Here is a 19,387-nt window from a genome sequence, read left to right as displayed (position 1 = left end):
CTCCGGGGCGTTCTAATATGCAGCAGTTTGAGAACCACTCTTCTAGAGAGCTCTTTCCTGCCCATCTGTCAGAGGATTTCCAGTTTGGGCTTGTGTTCTAGGTGTGCTGGCAGGGAGGGGAGGGTGAGCAGTTTCCTTGTAGCCTGTCCACCAGCCAGGCTCACCCTTTCCTCCTCCAGGTCGTGCCGCATTTGTTCCTGCTCTTTCTCATCCAGGATGTGATTCCCATCTTGGTCAAACCTGGTGAAGGCAGCCGTGAGCTCAGTGATCTCATGCTCTATGTGCCCCAGCCTGAGGAGAGCAGGGTGATGAAATGACTTCTGACCTGCCGTGGCTGGGAGCTTTCCGTTATGGACTCCCCACTCCTTTTTGCTAGACTCTGGCAAGAGTCTTGCTCTCTAGGGAAGAAGGGCGCCCCAAGAGAAAGCCAGGATATCCAAGATGTAGCGATTTGACCCCTGAAGAAATCACTTGAATCTATTTCTTCCTTCCCTGACTCCTGCTGACTAGGTTCAGGCCCTCATGATCTCCTAAAGGAATTATTGCAAAATCTCTTTGTCTCCAGATAACCTGCCCTCTCCCCCATCCCCCCTGCCCTATGGCCTTCCCTTCCCCTGAAATCCATCCTTCGTAATGCAATTAGAGTAATTAACCTTTCTAAAGTACAAGACTAAATATGCCCCTTCCCTGCTTAAAATCCCTCCTGGGCACCCTATTCTTTGAATAGAGTAGTGTTGTTCAAGGCTTTTCCCAATGTGACCTTAGCCCATTTCTCTGGCCTCATCTCCTGCTCTGCCCGACCTTTCATTTGATACTTTACAATGCTCAGCTACTTATTACTCCTGTATATGTTGCTCAATTTCATACCTCTTTGCCTTTGTATATGCTTTTATTACCCCATGCTCCCTCTCTTCTAGTTACTTCTACTGTGGAACTTGTTCTGTGATTCTGTTTATTTGCTTACATGTCTATGAACTCCTGGAGGACAAAGACTTTGTCTCATTCAACTGTGTGCCTGGCTCACAGCTGGTGCTCCCAATATATTTGTTCAATGCTTGTTAATATGTTTAACTGGGAAACAGGGAGAGGATGGCTAAGGAAATAGACCTGTGTTTGTGGGGGAGCATAGAACTAAGATAAGAGTTTTGTGGGAATGAGGGATGTATACGATGATTAGGGTATTATTATTGTTACACTAGTCCTAAGAGTTGTTCAACAAGGTCCAGAATATCATAGAACATTGTCAGAGTCCTTTAAACCAAGGGCACAGTTCTGAAGGTCAGGATCAGAGACCTATAAACCAAGGTCAAAGGCCTGTAAACCAAGGTCAAAGGCCCACTGGCCAAGATCAGAGGCTTATAGGCAAAGGGTGTATGCTTGAGGGTCAAGGACTTACAGACCAATGTCAGGGAAGGTTGGATCTCTGGGTGCTCACTCCTTCAAGGTGTTGGTGAAATCCTCAAACTGGATCTCCTGCTCTGCACCCTGCAGGAACTTCTGCACTTCTGAAACCTGCTCTTTCCTCAGATGCAGCCTCAGTAGGGTCTTGTTATAGCCCTGGAAGGGGAAAGGAAACAGGCACCAGTTCCCACAGCCTCTTCATCTCTTACTCCCACCCCCACCCACAGGGTGACAGGATCCCAGGGATAAGCTGAAGGCACACAAGGGCACAGGCCCCTAACCAGTCAGGCACAGACCAGGACACAGAGCCTTGGACCTGGGCCCTGATGCACATGTGTGGCTCAAGGAGACTAAGTAGTCACCTGTTTCAGGAGGTCCGAAAGCTGTAGCTCATCCTTCTGTCCAGCCAACTCCTCCTTGACCTCTGAGTATGTGTCATTGATGATAGCCAGAAACATATTCTGGAGGATAAAACAGGGACTGGGGTCCTCACTCCCAGACCCATTAACAGCATCGAGCCCATTGACCCTATTAATGTCCCAGACACATGTTCTAAAAGGGCCAGTGCTTTCAGCCCCAGCTCTGCAGCCCACTGATCCCCACATCTCTGTGTCCACAGAGCGCAGCCTTTCAGCACAATTCTGTTACAGATGGGTCATGTTCCCTCATCAACCGGGTGTTCTCACTCAACTGCTGCAGTAACGACCACAGAGATACCCCAACATATGCCACAGACCCCCTGCATGTAAGAGTCCACCAGTCACTGAAGCCAGAAACTTTCCAAGGTGAGAGTAAAGTTGTGCTCTCTTTACCATCCATCCCCAATCCATGTCTGTATCCCCATCCACTGATCAAATAAAGAAACACACTGGCTTTTCTGATAAAAATCAAACCCAGATCTTTCATGGTTGGCAGGGAGAGAGAGCAAATACAAAGCAGTGGTAGTAGAAAAAGCCGGAGATCCCCAGAGGAAGGGGAGTCTTAGAGCATAGGCGGAGAAGCTTCTAGGGGTAGTCTCTTCTCCTCATGAGGCACTTTTCCTTCTCTTTCCATCCTTGGAGGATAGGGGTTTGATTTTAGTGAGGGAGCCTGCAGATTTCCTTATACTCTGCAAACTGCCTAACTGTGCTGACCACACATTAGCCAGCTCTCAGATCAGGAAGCTCTTCCCTCCCCCACCTCTCCACCCTTGATTTGAGAAACCCATCATAATCATTAGTGCAGAACATGGACGGGGGTCAAACCCCCACCCTGCAGGCCATCCACGTCTCCACCCCTCAGGTTCCCAAATCCCTACCCCTCAGAGGGACCCTCACGAGGAGCACAAAGAAGACATAGGTGACAAAGTAGGCTGGTCCCAGGACGCGGTTGGCATTGTCGATAGCATTGTAGTCAAAATCCCCAAGGATGATCCGGAACTGAGTGAAACTGAGAGACCAGGGTCTGGGATTCACCCAGAGCCTGACAACAACGCTGACCCCATCCCATTTTCTCCCTACTGCTCTTCAGTGAACTCAGACCCCTCCCTGCACCTCCGCCCAATCTGATGGAGACAGAACAGGATGCAGAGACACTGAGCACACACACCAGGGCTTCCAGGAACTCACACAGATGCTTAAGCACAGACACGCCCACATCCACATACCCAGCTGCCCCAAGGATACACACATCCACAGAGCTGGAGGGTGAGGGGCCAGGGAGGAGTGAAGGGGCAGAACGCACACATGCACTTGATGAAAGTGTTGATGCTTTCCACTCGGGTCCCAAAACGCAGGTAGCCCAGCTGGGCGTAGGAGAAAAACACTATGAAGAACATGACGGCGAAGCCCAGGATGTCCTTGGCACAGCGGGCCAGTGTGGAGGAGAGCTGGGTCATGGTCTTATTGAAGCTGATGTACTTGAATATCTGGAAGGGCCATGTTGAACCAAGCGATTAGGGAAGGAAACAGAAAAGCCTGGAACGGTCCATCCCAGGGGCCTAAGGGGGCCACAGGAGTTGCCACGCCAGACAAGGAAAATGAGACGAGTCCTGAGGAAGGGAGAATGCGTGCCCTGAGGTGTTGCTGGGGGTGAGGAATCCCAGGGTACCTTGACCCAGGCAAAGAAGAGGTTGACGGCGTTCATGTTGTATTGTGTCTGACAGAAGGTGAGGAACTCGAAGTCAGCATACGTGTTTGGCTGCTGCAGAAGCTTCCCCATTAGCCGATTCACCTCAAGGGTTCGGAATACGTGGAAGCCCACATCCACGATGGAGAGCTGTTACAACAGGGCCCAGGGGGTGTCAGAGAGTCAAGAGGATCTCAAGGGAAGTTCAACAGTGAGGTTCCAGGGGAGAGCTGTGGTGCGTAAGACAGATGGGGAAAAAAACCACATCCTTCCCTGCTGAGTTGTTGACTATCTCAGGTTCAAATGGAACTGGATAGGATGATTGGGGAATGTCTGAAAGCTCAAGAGAAGGCTTTAGGGCCAGTGGTAAATATGTAGGTTGTAAAGGACCATGGAGAAATGGAGCCAAGCAATTTTATTTCCCCCACCACTTCCCAGCCTTGGTCAGAAATTAATGTGTCCTGTTAATAGGAAGGAGACGAAGATGAAGAGGCAGAAAATTTTAATAGGAGTGAAGAAAAAAGGTGGGGGGGGGTCAAGGGGACAGGTCATGAAGACAAGAGACAGAGAGGAACTTAATATTAAGTACAAAAATAAAAGAGCAGGGCCTGGATCATAAGCCAGAGGGAGAGGGGATATAGAGACAGGATTTTTCCAGGGCTGAGCCAGGGGAACATCAGCCTTTGGTTTAGGGAGCTGTTACTCAGTGATTTGACCAGAAGTCACAAGGAGGACTTGTGACTCCAAAAGGAAGAACTTGGAGCCCCTATCAGGGTAGATCCCTTCCACCACCCCATATGTGCCAAGTCTAAGATATCTGTCCCTCACCAAGATGACCACTAGGTCCAGAATGTTCCAGATGCTGCTGAGGTAACGAAGCCAGTGGATGTGGAGCTCCAGGATCTCCTCTACTACATAGTAGAAGATGAAGATGATCTCACAGCCAATGATAAAGAAGTCCCAGTTGCTGACATAGTGGATCAGCTTAACTGTGCGGATTTGCCAGGATGGGATGGCACCTCCTGTAGCTGGAAACTCCACCACCAGTCTGTGGGAGGAGGGGGAGATGTCTGGTGGGGCCTGGGCTGGAACAGTTCTACCCATCCCCTCCCCTCCCCACCCCCACCATAGGGTGCAAGTTTAGGGAAGAGTCTCCAGCAGAGGAGAAGGGAATCAGGAGCCATGGATGGAGGGAAGGCAGGGAAAGGGGACCCACCTCAGAACACAGAAAAGATTAATGTTGGCATTGTAGACTGAGAAGTCAATGAAGACCACCCGACTGTCCCTGTCCAGCCACAGGCCCTCCTGAAGGTCCCTGAGTGCCTCTGCACTGGCCTGTTGAGATCCTGGAAGGTCCAGGTGGTAGCCACCTCTGCTGTAGCTTGTGAGCTGGCCCCAGTGAGAGGAGCCCCCCAGCTCATCCTGTGAGTGGTAGGTCTATCTGTCACAGAAGAAGCCATCTGAGCAGAGAGGTCTGAACCAGCCCCAGAAGCTGATCTCCCAAGGCAACGGCAACACTTTATAATTGTCTTGGCTTTACAGTTTCATATATATATATATTTCACATATATTACCTTGTTTAATATAACTATTTGAGGAGGGGAGGGTAAATATTATCTACATTTTACAAATGAGGAAACTAAGACTCACATATCTGAGATAATCCAGCTAGTTAGTGGCAGAACTGAAACTCAAATGTAAATCTCCTGATTTTCACGTTGTCACCAAGCCTACGGATGACAAACCCAAGCCCACGTTTGACTCCAGCCTGAGTAGTCCCCATAAGGGAAGCACCCGGCCCACATAAGCCAGAAACGACCCCTTCTGCTCTTGTAGTTTTGCACCTGTCTGCTGAACCCTATGATTTTCTGTTCTGTCCACAAACGTTCCTCCCTGGACCCTTCTTTCCTTCCCCTTCTTTCCTGTCCTATCCACGCATCTCCCCTTTCTTCCCTAATTCCTCATCCATCCTTGGCCCCTTGCTGCCTTCCGCTATTAGTTCCAAGGGTCAGACTCTTCCAAGCACGACTCGTGGGGCAGCATCAATGTTTCATCCATCCTCCATACCCCTGAGGGGATTCTGGCAAGAAAGGATGCTTCCTCTGGCAGGACTGCCTCCAGAGTAGGGCAACCGGGACTGTGACCTGTGTGTGTAAACAAGTCCAGAGGCTATGGCTCTGTCTGCTAACATACCCTCTCTGTTCCTCAGTGACCCCAGACCAAGGTCTCCAAACAGTCACAGATGGGTCTAAGGGAGATGCCCCCCAGCTCCCCCAAGTACCCCCAAGGCTCCTTAAGACTCAATGGAAGTGGTTCCCAAACCTGGGATGGTGTCAGGCTCAGAGGGGCAAGCCCTGCGACACTGATGGGGGGACTCACTCACGCTATGCCATTGAGGAGCCCAAAGGGGAGTTGTTCTTCCTTGTCTGGGGAGTAGACATCGTAGCAGCTCAGAATGTCCTCGTGGAAGTCCTCGTGCACCACTCAGGAGTCATTGCGGACCCTCAGCTGCCGCAGCCTCAGAGTCCCCAGCAGCAGGTTCTCACAGTAGATGAAGGAGTGGGAGCCGCGGCCCAGGCTCTGGTTGTTGTACCATTTGGTCCAATACGAACTGTCCAGTAGTGGGCCCTGGGCAAACTAGACCACGAACTGGGTTGAACCTGACCCAGCCTCATCCTGACCCTTACCCTTAGAATGACCTTTTCCCACACTCCCTGACCCCTTCAGCTTGTCTCCAACAGTATGCTGGAGACAGTAAGAGTCCAACAGTATGCTTCTGTTGGACTCTTCAGCTGACCCATGAACCTTGGCCAGATCTTAGCCTGATGTGGCCTTATTCTTTATTTAAAATACTTCAAAAGGTATTCTGCCTTACCTCTGATTCTCAATACTAGATTAAGTACTGACTTAAATCTCTGATTATCATCCTGATTTCCAACCTATCACTACCTGAACTCTGTCTAGTCTGATCCTTTAATTCATGCCCGATCCTTTGACTCAGCCTGATTCTGGGATGACCTGGTCTCTGGATATGGCCTTATCCACTGTCTGACATCCCTGAACCCTGGCCTGTGGCCTCAGGCTTTAGGCCATTGAGAAGAAGAGGGGAGGGATAGAGGAGATCTCATACTCACATCTCAGAAGTCTGCCATGCTGCTGATGGCCTGGAAGGAGACTCCAGTGTCTGATGGGGTATGTAAGAAGAGCTCAGACATCACTTTGGTGTAGGATTAGGCGCTGGAGCTTGTCATTCCATAGGTCACTAGAAACCAACCCAAGAGGCTGTGTCTTGAACACTGTTCCCTTCTCCATTATCCAGAGGGGACAGGAAAGCCTCTGCCCTGAGGCCAAAGATGCCACCCGGATGGGACCTATCTCCTAGAGTTGGCTAAGGAGGCTGACGGTTGCATTGGGGAAACCAGGGAATACATTAGGGAAGAGTTGTGGCTATAAGCTCTCTTTCTCTCTTCCCAACTCACCTCAGAAAGACTGAACTCCACTCAATAATTATCTCCTGACATTGTCATTCTGAATATTCACTTTTCTCTTCCTGAACCAGCTTAACTTCCTAGTTCTTACTCCCCAGAGCCAGGAAATTTCTACCTTCTGCATCAGGTAGTGCTTCCTTTTACTTGGCCTCTATTAATGCCCTTGGGAAAATGCCTCCAAATTCTAGAGTATGCCAAGGCCCTGGTCAAATATCGTACAATGGAGATGTGGTATCCTGGACCTTGGAGTCAGCGACTCTGCAGTCATGGGAGTAGGAGGTAGGCATGGCACCTCTGGCCCTGGTGCATCCTGATGGGCACAGTTGTCTCCTGAGAGAGGGACTCAGAGCATCCCCAGATCAAAATAAAACCTGGCCTTTGCCCTGAAGAACTAGATCTCCCTTGACCACCCTAATACACACATCCAGTCTGAAGTAGGGCTGTCAAGGGACGCTATAAGTTTTCTGGTTAAAAGGCACAATTTGAAGAGTATAAGCCATTTACTTCATAGATTGCCCCTCAATTTAGATTTGTTTGATAGTTCCTTGTGTTTAAATTCAGATTATACATTTTTGGCAAGGCATATCAAAGAAGTAGACGGTGCCCTTTTCATTGCATGATATCAGGAGGCACAAATTGTCTAACTGTATTATTACTGGTGATATTAACTTTGATCCCTTGTTAAGGTGGTATCATCCAGCTTCCTTCAATATACAATTATTATTTTTCTCTTTGTAATGAATACATATTTTGTGGGGAAATACTTGGAAACTATGCAAATATCCTGTTATTCATCAATCTTTCACTTACTAGTTTTAGCATCCTTTGACAACTTTTGCCTAATTATTACTATTAAGGTTGTCAAGCTGTGATTTCCTCATTCCATCATTCCTTCTGCATTTATTAGTTGGCATTCTCTTCAGGAAGAGCTTTTGCTTCTTCCTCATTAATTTATTCATGTATGTGTATCAGTATGAACTCATGGATTCTTGTCTTTTCTTTAAAATTTCTATAATTCTATAAAAATTTTTATAATCTGTCAATATTTTGAATTGTTACTCAGTTTTTTAGCCAGGTCATGAAAAACAAAGAAATTGTCCTAAAATACTAAAGAACCATGACAACTACATGCAATATGTGCATCTAGTTAGGATTATATCCTGGACCATAATTTTTTTCTTTTGCTGTAAAGGCTATTAGTGGAATAATTGGTGAAACTATAATAAGGTCTGTTCATTAGATGATAGTACTGGATCATCAATAATTTCTTGACTTTGATCATTTCCTTGTTTTTAAAAAATACACATTAAAGTATTTAGGAATAACAGGACATTATGTCTGCAGTTTACCCTCAAATAGTTGTGTGTGTGTATGTGTGAAGAGAAAGAGGTGGGCAGAGAGAGAGCATGATAAAGGAAAAGCAAGCATGGTAAAATATTCGTATTTGGGAGATCTGGGTGAAATATATGTAAGAACTCTTTGTATTACTCTTGTAACTTTTCAGTTCACTAATTAAACTTTAAATCAAAAAATAAAATAAAAAAATTTAAGTAGGATTTGTCAGCCTCTTGTGAGCAATTCCCTTTAAGAATTTTATTTTCAAATCTTGGAAAATATTTTTTTCCCTTTCTGGAAAGGGAATGCTTTGGTGTGGACTGAAGTTCATCCACAGTCTTGGGGGAAACAGAGGCCGGTGAGTGGTCCCAGATTAGGCACAAGCAACATCATACGTTTCCAGGAGGAAATCAGCAAAAATAAAGCATTATTATTTCACATTTCCGCATCCCACTCTATTAATTCCAAGAAATGACTTGACTTCTCTCTAAATCAAATCTGTGATTCCCATCCTTAGTATCTGTAGGACTCAGACTCAACTCTTCTGGATCTGGAAAATGGGTTGGAAATCAAACTTCTGTCTGCTGAGGGTCCGCTGCAGTTAGAACTGGTGGTCAGTGAGCTGAACTTTTCCTAGACATTGCTGATTAAATTGTTATACCTCTAGATGGCCACTAGGTGGTAGTCACGGCTATATCTTTTCCTCCTCTCCAATTCTCCAAAGTTACCACTTAAAATCAGCATTGCTCTGAACAGATTGTCAACACCTTACGGAGGCATAACATCACTGATTATTATTCAAGACAGTAAAGACTATGTATTCTGACAAAAATGGTTTCACCTAGTCCAATGCCCACTGATACTCAAAACACCTAATATATGCCCTATGTTAAGTGTTTGACGTGCTTATTTCATTTAATCCTACAACAACCCTATGTATTAGGTGCTATTATTTCCCAGTCTCCGAGGGCTGAAGTCACTTTCCCAAGGTAAACAACTAAGGGAGCAAGGATTCAAATGCAAATCTGTTTGCCTCCATAGTAAACTAATTCTGTTCTGCTTTAAGGACAGCACTATATCCAAAAGGTAGAAGTTACAGGAGGGAAAACTTAAGTTTCATAAAAGGCAGAGATTCCCAACCATTAGTGCTTCTTATTAAGAAAAGGACCACACTTCACAAACATCCATTTTGCCCCTAAAAGTGTCAGCAAAGGACCATCTGCTGAGGATCACGTGAAAGGGGTTCTGGCAATGGGCAGTGGCTGGCCTTCCTGGATCCTTCCTTTAAGATCCAGTGAAGGAGTGGAATTGCTCTGTGTGTTTCAAAAGGTAACACTAGGTCAGAGAAAGGGAAGGAACAGGGAGGAATCAAAATTTGTGTCAGTATATCAAATGTCAGTATGTCAGCACTTTAACACCTTTTAGGTGTAGTGAGGGCCTCATTCCAGGAAATTTTCAGACACTGGACAATGACTGCATGAGAATGCTATGAAAGGGATTCAGAGACCAGGTGGCCATCCACTACAGAGAATCTGATTTTTTTTCTCTTGGACAGAAACTAAATTCTCCCATACATTATATCATGCCTTTTACCCTTGGCTTCAGGTCAAATTCACAGTTGTTGAATAATAATGATAATCACCACTACTGACATTTATTATTCACCAGGCTTTGAATACATTGTCTCCCATAATCCTGAAAAAAAACCTCATAAAGTAGGAACTATTTGTATTTTATGCAGATAACTGAAATCCAAAATGTTATTAAATAATTTGTCCAAAGATCAGATAGCAAGCAGGTAGACTTGAATTCAAACTCAGGTATGATTCTCTCCAAAGACCCTGAATTTAGCCACTGCTCTACATTATACTAACATATCACTCCACTACTCAAAATCCTTCTGATTAGGGACCTGACTCTCCTTCCAAAGGTCAATCCAAATGGTTAGGATTGTGCACGTTTATAAGGTGTCCTTATAAGAAAACTATTTGAAGAGCTCAATATCTGAGTCAAGAGGCAAATTATGAAAGCAGTTGGTAAACTCAAAAGATCAACATCTTAAAAGAAGCTTCAGGGACTTCCCTGGTGGCTCCGTGGTTAAGAATCTGTCTGCCAATGCAGGGGACACGGGTTCGATCCCTGGTCCAGGAAGAGCCCACATGCTGCGGAGCAAAGATCGCACATGCCACGGAGCAACTAAGCCCGTGCGCCACAACTACTGAGCCCGCATGCCACAACTACTGAAGCCTGTGCACCTAGAGCCCATGCTCCGCAACAAAAGAAGCCACTGCAATGAGAAGCTCGCACACCGCTCGCCGCAACTAGAGAAAGCCCGCGCACAACAACGAAGACCCAACGCGGCCAAAAATAAATAATAAATTAATTTTTAAAAAAAAGAAGCTTCAAATTTCTTCATTCTGGTATAAATGAATAAATGTATATAAATCTGTATGAAGAATCATACTCGGACATAGATGAGTCTCAAAGAAGGAAAAAAATCACAGGCATAAAAATGTTACCTGGGTTATTTACAACATCAAAAAATTACAAGCAACCTAAATGTCCTACAGAGAGGCAATAAATTATAAATAATTATAAATAAATCATATCACTGAGCCACTTAATGGAGTATGATACAACCATTGAAATGGTAATAAAAGCAGGATGTAAAATTGTTTTGCTGCTATCATTACACTTAAATATTTTTAAATATTAAATATATAAAACCTTAAAGGAAAATTGGACTTCTTAGTTAACAGTATAATAGGCAGATTTTATTTCTCTTCATTCCCATGGAGTTCAATTAATGCTATAATAATAGAACATAAAAATAATAAAATCATTTTTAAAATCTTTCCACCTATTTGTTTTCAAGTCACAGGATGAAATTTCCAGGTGCTGGATGCTATATTGGGCTTTGTGACTACTTCCTAAGACCCTCTCTTGGTTCAAACCATGATTTTATTTGAGGTATCACACCTCTACTAATCATCTCACATATGTTGCCAGATGCTGAATCCACAGCTGGCTCTAGGACTTGGACAGGGAGCTCAGGGCTAAGCTAATCCACAAATACCCCTCCCTTGGTACCATTGTCAGTTCAGGGATGGGCATGTAATCCATCTGAGATCAAGGACTCATGAAGAGAGATTTCTGGAACATTTTGGGACCTACTGTCTCTTACTAGATATGAATAAGAAAGCCCCAGATGATCCAGACTTAGCATGAAACTGACTGTGCAGCTGACAGAACTGAATAACAGAAACAGGTGAGTCTTTGATGATGTCCTTAAGCCACTGGATTGATCAGCCCTGAACCCTGTCCTCCTTTGGACTTTCATTACCTAGACAAAAAATTCCATTCAGGTTTAAGCCTGTTTTCACTGGATTGTATTTTATTGTGACATATTCCTTACTTATAGGAAAACCATGACATTTTCAAAAAGGTTGCATTATTTCTGAGGAAATGGAGCTAGAAAAGCTTCTGCTACTGTCCGAACGTCTCTAGAGGGCTGTGGATGACTTTAGCATATCTGTGACAAAGTCTACATTAATTAAAATACATTATTACCCTATATTGAAGAGGGCTTGCTGACTAGGTCAACTGATGATGATATTCTAGGAACATGCCTACCATTCATTTCTCAAAGCTTTCTGAACTATATTTTGGGGTAAAGTCAGGTTTCTAGAATATCATGAAATTTATACACACAAAACATATATATGTGTGTTTATAAATATCTATAATGTACATATATGCACACATATATGTATGTATAGAGATACCTAAATATATATACGTATGTAAATATATATCCCTACTCCTAAAAATTGCCTTTATAGAGTAAGGATATTATACAGATTTTAAGGGAGGCAGATATAAAACACAGTCAAAAGAAAAGTAGCTCCAATCTTTAACACTGCTTTTATCCATTATGATATTCCATGTTTCTTACATAAAATCCAACAAAGCCAATTCTTCCCAGAGTTAGCATCTTCTTATTAACTGGTGTGCTCATTCTTACTCACAATGAGAACTACTCAATCTATTTGTGTTTTCTTCTTTGCTTTGGTTTCCAGGAACCTCAGGCTTTGTTCTCACTTTCAGTGCATTTGTTTATCTTAAGTTATCTTCCTCCCCTATCTCTTCCCAAGTCTTTTTTAAGTCTTTTTATTACAATTCTAAAGGGTTATATTTTATTGTATCTGTGTTTTAAAAACATATATTTATTTATTATTTATTTATTTGGCTGCGCTGGGTCTTAGTTGCGGCATGCAGGATCTTTTTTTTTTTTTCAGTCATGGCATGAGGGATCTAGTTCCCTGACCAGGCCCTGCATTGGGAGCACGGAGTCTTAACCACTGGGCCCCTGTATCTGTGCTTTGTAATGTAAGTGGCTCAGATTCCTTTTGGACATAGGTGGGGCATAAGTATGTTGTAATTAAATAAGTGTGACTGTAATAATTATTATTAATCATCATCATCGTGAGCTTGAATAATAATTTGATTTTATCCATTCCAGTATATATAGCAGAGACCAAATATTCTTGTCCTCTTTTTTGAAGTGCTGGAAGACCTTCCCAGATCAGAGCAATAAGAAGTCAGTGGTTGTTTTGTGCCTCTCCTTTCCCAGGTGATTGCCATACAGGTTATCATCATGCTACTGAGCTCCTTCCCTGTCCCTAATTACTATTTAAGGGAACATAGCCATCCTTTTCTAATAGCACTCTTTTTGAGCAGGAACGAGATCCCTTCTCTCAACTAATTGACAAAGAATCTTGAAGAGTTGGGTGCTTCTGCCAGCAAGTGTATAATTCCTTTATGTGTCTACACTACTCCTCTGTTGGAAACTCTGTGCCTTCAAGTGTTTGACACGCAAAAGCCAACTGCTAACTGGCTAGCTCTGAGGAAAAGCATTGAGGATGCTTCTCTAGAAAAATGGAGGTCTCTTTCACCCCAATCCCAGCCCTGGCAGTCATTATGTGGATAGAACTTCCACTGTGATAACAGTCCTCCAACTGTTGAAGAGTTGGAAGTTCCTTGGGCTTTACCAATTCTATATATTTAACCAACAGCTCCTCTGATGGCCTTTTCCTGAGCCTCTCTTATCACCTGGCTTGCTGAGAAGCTCTCTGAAATATCTTTACCTATTTATTAGGACACTGGATCCCATTTGGCTTTGGTCATGTAAATAATTTGGAGGGAAATAAGGTCTATGATTATCCCTACAGGGTGAGTCGACTATCTTGTGAAATAAAATACAATACCCTGAAACTCACCCTTCTTAATGCCTCCCCAACAGCCTCTGATGATAGTTTCACAATAGCTTAGCCAAACACTTTAATACTCACTCCTGATGGAAAAGAACCATATCTCATCAGCTTCCATTATGATTTATGTCAGGGAGGTTATAAGTTCCTTGATTTCTCCAGGTTCCATTAGCTGTTACTGCTCCCATGCCAAACTATGGGCACGATTTACTCTTCCCCTACCTGGCACAAACTGCTAGTTATTCCCCAATAGCTTTCCTCTCCTTCTTGCATAATAATATAATTTTATCTAGGGGCATATGGCTGCCCAACTAAATGCCACATTATCCAGCTTCCCTTGCAGCTAGGTATAGTGACCATTTGAATAAATTTTGGCCAATGGAATGCAAGTGGAGTGACATGTTCCCATGTACATCTCTGACTTATGTCCTTAAAAGGAAGGAAAATGCTTTCCCTTTCTATTTTCCTACTTCCTGTTGGCTAGAGCATGGACATAAGAGCAGGAGCTGGAACATGAGACAGATGCCATATGTTGAGGATGGCAAAGCAATAAGGTAGAATGAGCCTGGGCCCCACATGATTGTGGAGCCCCACATTAGTCCAGGCCTTCTTATACCTCAGATTGTTACATGACATAGAAACAAGCTTCTATCTTATTTAAGCCACTATTATTGCAGCTAAACCAACATCCCAACTGAAGCAAATCATATGAATACATCCATATCAGAAGGGTACTTTGCAAAAGGAACTTTTCTAAGAAAATTAAGATAAGCATAGAGGGAAAAAGAGTTGAAGTCAACAAGCTGTTAGCACAAAATTCCTATCCTAAGAAAAGCCAAGTCTAATCTCAGACCTCTTGGTTAAACCATTTACTGGATACATAGAACATTTTTCCTTTTCTTAGTACGATGTCCCCTATTAAGAAATTCTTTTGTTGTCAGGACTTCCCTGGTGGTCCAGTGGGTAAGACTCTGTGCTCCCGATGCAGGGGGGCCGGGTTTGATCCCTGATCAGAGAACTAGATCCCGCATACATGCCGCAACGAAGATCCCACAACTAAGACCCAGTGCAGCCAAAATAAATAAATAAATAAACAAACAAACAAATAAATACAAATTGAAAACTTTTTTAAAAAAAGAAATTATTTTGTTGTTCTTCTTGGGCAATTTCTCCCTTCACTCTCTTCTTTGCTTGCCATTCCACTGACACATTCTGATTAATGCTATTGGATCATCCAAAGTTGGATTCCAAATACCTTATGGTTCTTAAGATGGAGAGTAGGCAGAAGAAAGTTGGGACCTGGAAATGAGGGAAGGGTTAAGTCCTCAGAGCGTTCACTGAAGTATTTCACATCAGTGTATCTAAGAGAATACAGCTGAGAGAACTGTATCACTCACAGCTACCTCGGTAACTAAGCATTATCAAGCCTTTTAGGACTTACGTTGAGAGGATTAAAGTTCTAGAGAACCTATGACTACACATGGCCCATTTCTTCTTAGGAAATCAGATTCACGGCCAAAGGGTTATGAGTTGCTTTTGAAGGAATCCAATCAGGCTGAAGGTGATCATTCTGAGAAGTGGAAAACGAATCCAAGAACCGACTAGTGATCCCCCTAAAATTTCTGATGGCTCTGAGATCTTATGACAGGGGTAAGAAAGACCTATAAATATGTGTCAATGCTGAATCAATTTCGTAACAGATCATCTCAGGGGATGAAATACTGAAATAAGATACCTACACGATTGGAGATGGGTCTAGGGAACAGGCCACAAGAATACACTTGTGATTAGCTGCTGGAATTTCTCTGTTCTGTTCAATTTCTTAGTGCAGATGCAAAAGCAAGCAAAAGCAATTGATTTTTTTTTTTTTTTTTTTTTTTTTTTTTTTTTTTTTTTTTTTGCGGTACGCGGGCCTCTCACTGTTGACGGCCTCTCCCGTTGCGGAGCACAGGCTCCGGACGCGCAGGCTCAGCGGCCATGGCTCACGGGCCCAGCCGCTCCGCGGCATGTGGGGTCCTCCCGGACTGGGGCACAAACCCGTGTCCCCTGCATCGGCAGGCGGACTCTCAACCACTGCGCCACCAGGGAAGCCCCAGCAATTGATTTTTATAGATTTAATATAACCTTAGCTGATGGATTGTAAACTGTTACATGGTTTCAGAGCCACTTGAAAAGTTTATTAAGACAGCAGTTAAACCAGGAGGTCAAAGGCCCTGAGGAAGATGGATGGTCTTCTTCAGGGCCATCCTGGAAAGAAAAATACTGGCCCCCAAATAGCATAGTTCTTGTCCAAAAACCTCAAGACATAGAATGAACTTCAGCAATATCGGGAGAGATATATAAGACATATATAGCTTGGTCTTTAATAAGAAGGGCACACTGTTTCAAGAGAAGATGCCAACTGGGGTATAACATAAGAGACCTCCTCAGTATGGGTTTTTTTACTGGCTGATGAGTCAGAAGTGGTTCTACACATATCCTCCTAGAAGGTTACAGAGTAAGACTGTGCTTGCTCTTATCTGTGTTTCCTTGAAAGATTTTACCTGAGATCTCCCAGAGACTGATCATCTTGAAAAAAGCCAAGGCCATGGAGAGTACTATAGACCTGAGGTTTAAAGACTGCTGCCTAGGACTTCCCTGGTGGCGCAGTGGTTAAGAATCCACCTGCCAATGCAGGGGACACAGGTTCGATCCCTGGTCTGGGAAGATCCCACGTGCCGCGGAGCAATTAAGCCCGTGCGCCACAGCTACTGAGCCTGCGCTCTAGAGCCCGTGGGCCACAACTACTGATCCCATGTGCCACAACCACTGATCCCACGTGCCACAACCACTGAAGCCTAGAGCCCATGCCCTGCAACAAGAGAAGCCACTGCAATGAGGAGCATGTGCACTGCAACAAAGAATAGCCCGTGCTCGCCACAACTAGAGAAAGCCCACGTGCAGAAACGAAGACCCCACCCAGCCAAAAATAAATAAATTAAATAAATTTTTTTAAAAAAGACTTTGCTGCTTATATCTACCTACACCAAAGAGATATTTAATACTAAAACTGAGGAAGCATTAAGAGAAGAGCCCTTGATGTTAAAGGGTGCCATGGCTAGAGTCCTTGAAAATGTGGACCCAGGAAAGCTGGGAAACCAGGCAAGACATACCTAAACCACATATATAGGGGTTACCCCAATTATGATGCTACCGTTTCACGCACTATCCTTATAAAAGATTACAGAAAGATAACTAAGGTAGTAGAATTGGTAATGAGTGATTTCACTACAGAGAAGCCACGGACTTCACCTGTAATTTTGCAGTCCAAGCTGCATGCATCAATGATTCCGTGAAGACTGTAGGATAATCAATACCATGACCAAACCATATGTTCATCCAATGACAAGAATCGATTCTCTCTGGAGTTACAGGGTCTGTTAAGGGTAGCCCATCACTGATTGGCTCATGTGATATTGCAAAATAAAAGCAGTCCAAGGGGCTTCCCTGGTGGCGCAATCGTTGAGAGTCCGCCTGCCGATGCAGGGGACACGGGTTCGTGCCCCGGTCTGGGAAGGTCCCACATGCCGCGGAGCGGCTGGGCCCGTGAGCCATGGCCGCTGAGCCTGTGCGTCCAGAGCCTGTGCTCCGCAACAGGAGAGGCCACAACAGTGAGAGGCCCGTGTACTGCAAAAAAAAAAAAAAAAAAAGGCAGTCCAGGAAAAATGTATGAAGACAGCTTCAGACACGGCAGATAAATGCATCATCTCCTTTACTACAGGGCATGCTCACTCAGTACACAAAAGGAGGCTCTCAAATTGTTCTACAGAAAGGGACGACATATTTAAGTAATTAATATATGGATTTTTAAATCATTTAAATCAAGACCATGTCATTATCGCTTTGAAGGGCGTGAACTCCTTGAAACACATTATCAAACTTTTCCTATGTAAGTTGGTACAACTGAGGCAGGAGATAGATGGACTCCAGGCTAGACATTTACAACTGGCCTCCTGTTCACACTTCCTGGGGTAAGAAGAAGATGGGCTCCAGGCCAGACGTTCATTACTAGCTCCCTGTTTACATTTCCCGAAGCAAGAGACAAATGGGCTCCAGGACTACATATTTATGACTGGTCTCCTGTCTATATTTCGAGATCTGCACCTCATAAAAACCAGCAACAGAAATAAGGTAAATAACCGGACATTGGACATTTTTATGGCAGGGACAGAGTGGGACTACACCCTGTTAAAAGATCAAGAGGTCATATATTTCCCATCCTTGGGGCAAGGGAAACATTGCACATGTGCAGAAAGGCTCCTTTGGGGTCAAAAAGGACGGGGCACCTCACCGTAATATGTGATGCTAAGGCCATCCCATAGGCCTCTGGGCTGTAATCCATCTTGGAAGAAAGTTGTGCACGCATGTTGGGGAGGCTCCTAAGGCAGGTCAGGTGTGGAAAAAGCAACCAGATAATTGGCCAAATGTAAACAAAGACCCAGAAGAACTGACCTATATAAATGACTTAACCACCTCTTTACTGCACTCCTCCTCATTAGGGAGGATGCCCCACCCTTTCTCTCCAGGTGTGCATCTCTGCCTTGCTTCTATCTTAACTAAACAAACTGTTTCTCTGTGCGCTCTCCCAGTTGTTGTTGTGCTATGTCTCTAATAATAAACTTTGTACCTGTTTTTACAGTTTTGCCTCTGTGAGAAATGCATTTTTCACTGGGGGCAAGAGCCAGGGGGTGTGGTGGCTAGGATTCCTAGTTTTCATCCAGGCTACCCAGGTTCAATTCCTGGGCAGGGAATTAAGATCTCGCTTCACACCACCACTCATTGCTGCCTCGCCGAGATCACAACCACTATGGAAAACAGTATGGAGGTTCCTCAAAAAACTAAAAATAGAATTGTCATATGATACAACAGTCCCACTCCTGGGCATATATCCAGACAAAACTCTAATCCAAAAAGATACATGTACCCCTATGTTCACAGCAGCATTATTCACAATAGCCAAGACATGGAAGCAGCCTCAACATTCACCAACAGATGAATGGATAAAGAAGATGTGGTATACATATACAATAGAATATTACTCAGCCGTAAAAAAGAATGAAATAATGCCATTTGCAGCAATATGGATGGACCTAGAGATTATCGCTAAGTGAAGTAAGTCAGAAAGAGAAAGACAAATACCATATGATATCACTTATATGTGGAATCTAAAATATGACACAAATGAACCTATCTAGGAAACAGAAACAGACTCACAGACATAGAGAACAGATTGGTGGTTGCCAAGGGGGAGGGGGTTTGGTAAGGATGGAGTGGGAGATTGGGGTTAGCAGGTGTAAGTTGTTATATATGGAATGGATAAACAACAAGGTCCTACTGTACAGCACAGACAACTATATTCAGTATCCTATGATAAACCATAATGAAAAAGAATTTTTAAAAAGAATGTATTATATACGTATATATATATATATATATGCATAACTGAAATACTTTGCTGTACAGCAGAAATTAACACAACATTGTAAATCAACTTCCGTTAAAAAAACAAAACAAAACACACCTTCCCTGGGGCTCAAGAACCAAAAGTGAACAATGTTTCACTGGAGTTCCCATCAGAAAGAGCCTTTCAAAGAAATCTCAAGAAGCTGTGTCAGGGACAGGAGGACTATGGACAGTGGACCGGAGAAAAAAGTCAAAAGGAAAGAAGAGTCAAATACTGTGGGCAGAGGTAGGTGAGAAGAAAGCACAGTGGACCAGAGCTGGGGAAAGAGACAAGAGAGAAGAAAG

General features: G+C 43.9%; 1 protein-coding gene across 1 annotated transcript in view; it reads right to left on the bottom strand.

Moving 5' to 3' along the window:
• Nucleotides 1-19,387, bottom strand: part of PKD2L1 (polycystin 2 like 1, transient receptor potential cation channel) — a gene marked incomplete at both ends in the record, with an annotated part of 41,514 nt that overhangs the window by 1,781 nt on the left and 20,346 nt on the right. Inside the window, 13 exon segments of the mRNA XM_081249876.1 lie at nt 165-291; nt 1,436-1,557; nt 1,764-1,862; nt 2,718-2,829; nt 3,126-3,307; nt 3,490-3,657; nt 4,336-4,555; nt 4,724-4,944; nt 5,890-5,991; nt 5,995-6,144; nt 6,642-6,644; nt 6,648-6,737; nt 6,741-6,769. Coding sequence (XP_081106002.1) covers nt 165-291; nt 1,436-1,557; nt 1,764-1,862; nt 2,718-2,829; nt 3,126-3,307; nt 3,490-3,657; nt 4,336-4,555; nt 4,724-4,944; nt 5,890-5,991; nt 5,995-6,144; nt 6,642-6,644; nt 6,648-6,737; nt 6,741-6,769 — 1,625 coding nt within the window.

The sequence above is a fragment of the Mesoplodon bidens genome, assembly GCF_964165515.1.
Source record: "Mesoplodon bidens genome assembly, chromosome: 1".
NCBI classification, from domain to species: domain Eukaryota; kingdom Metazoa; phylum Chordata; class Mammalia; order Artiodactyla; family Ziphiidae; genus Mesoplodon; species Mesoplodon bidens.
Note: the sequence above shows the minus strand (reverse complement) of the source record. Positions and strands in the feature narration are given on the sequence as shown.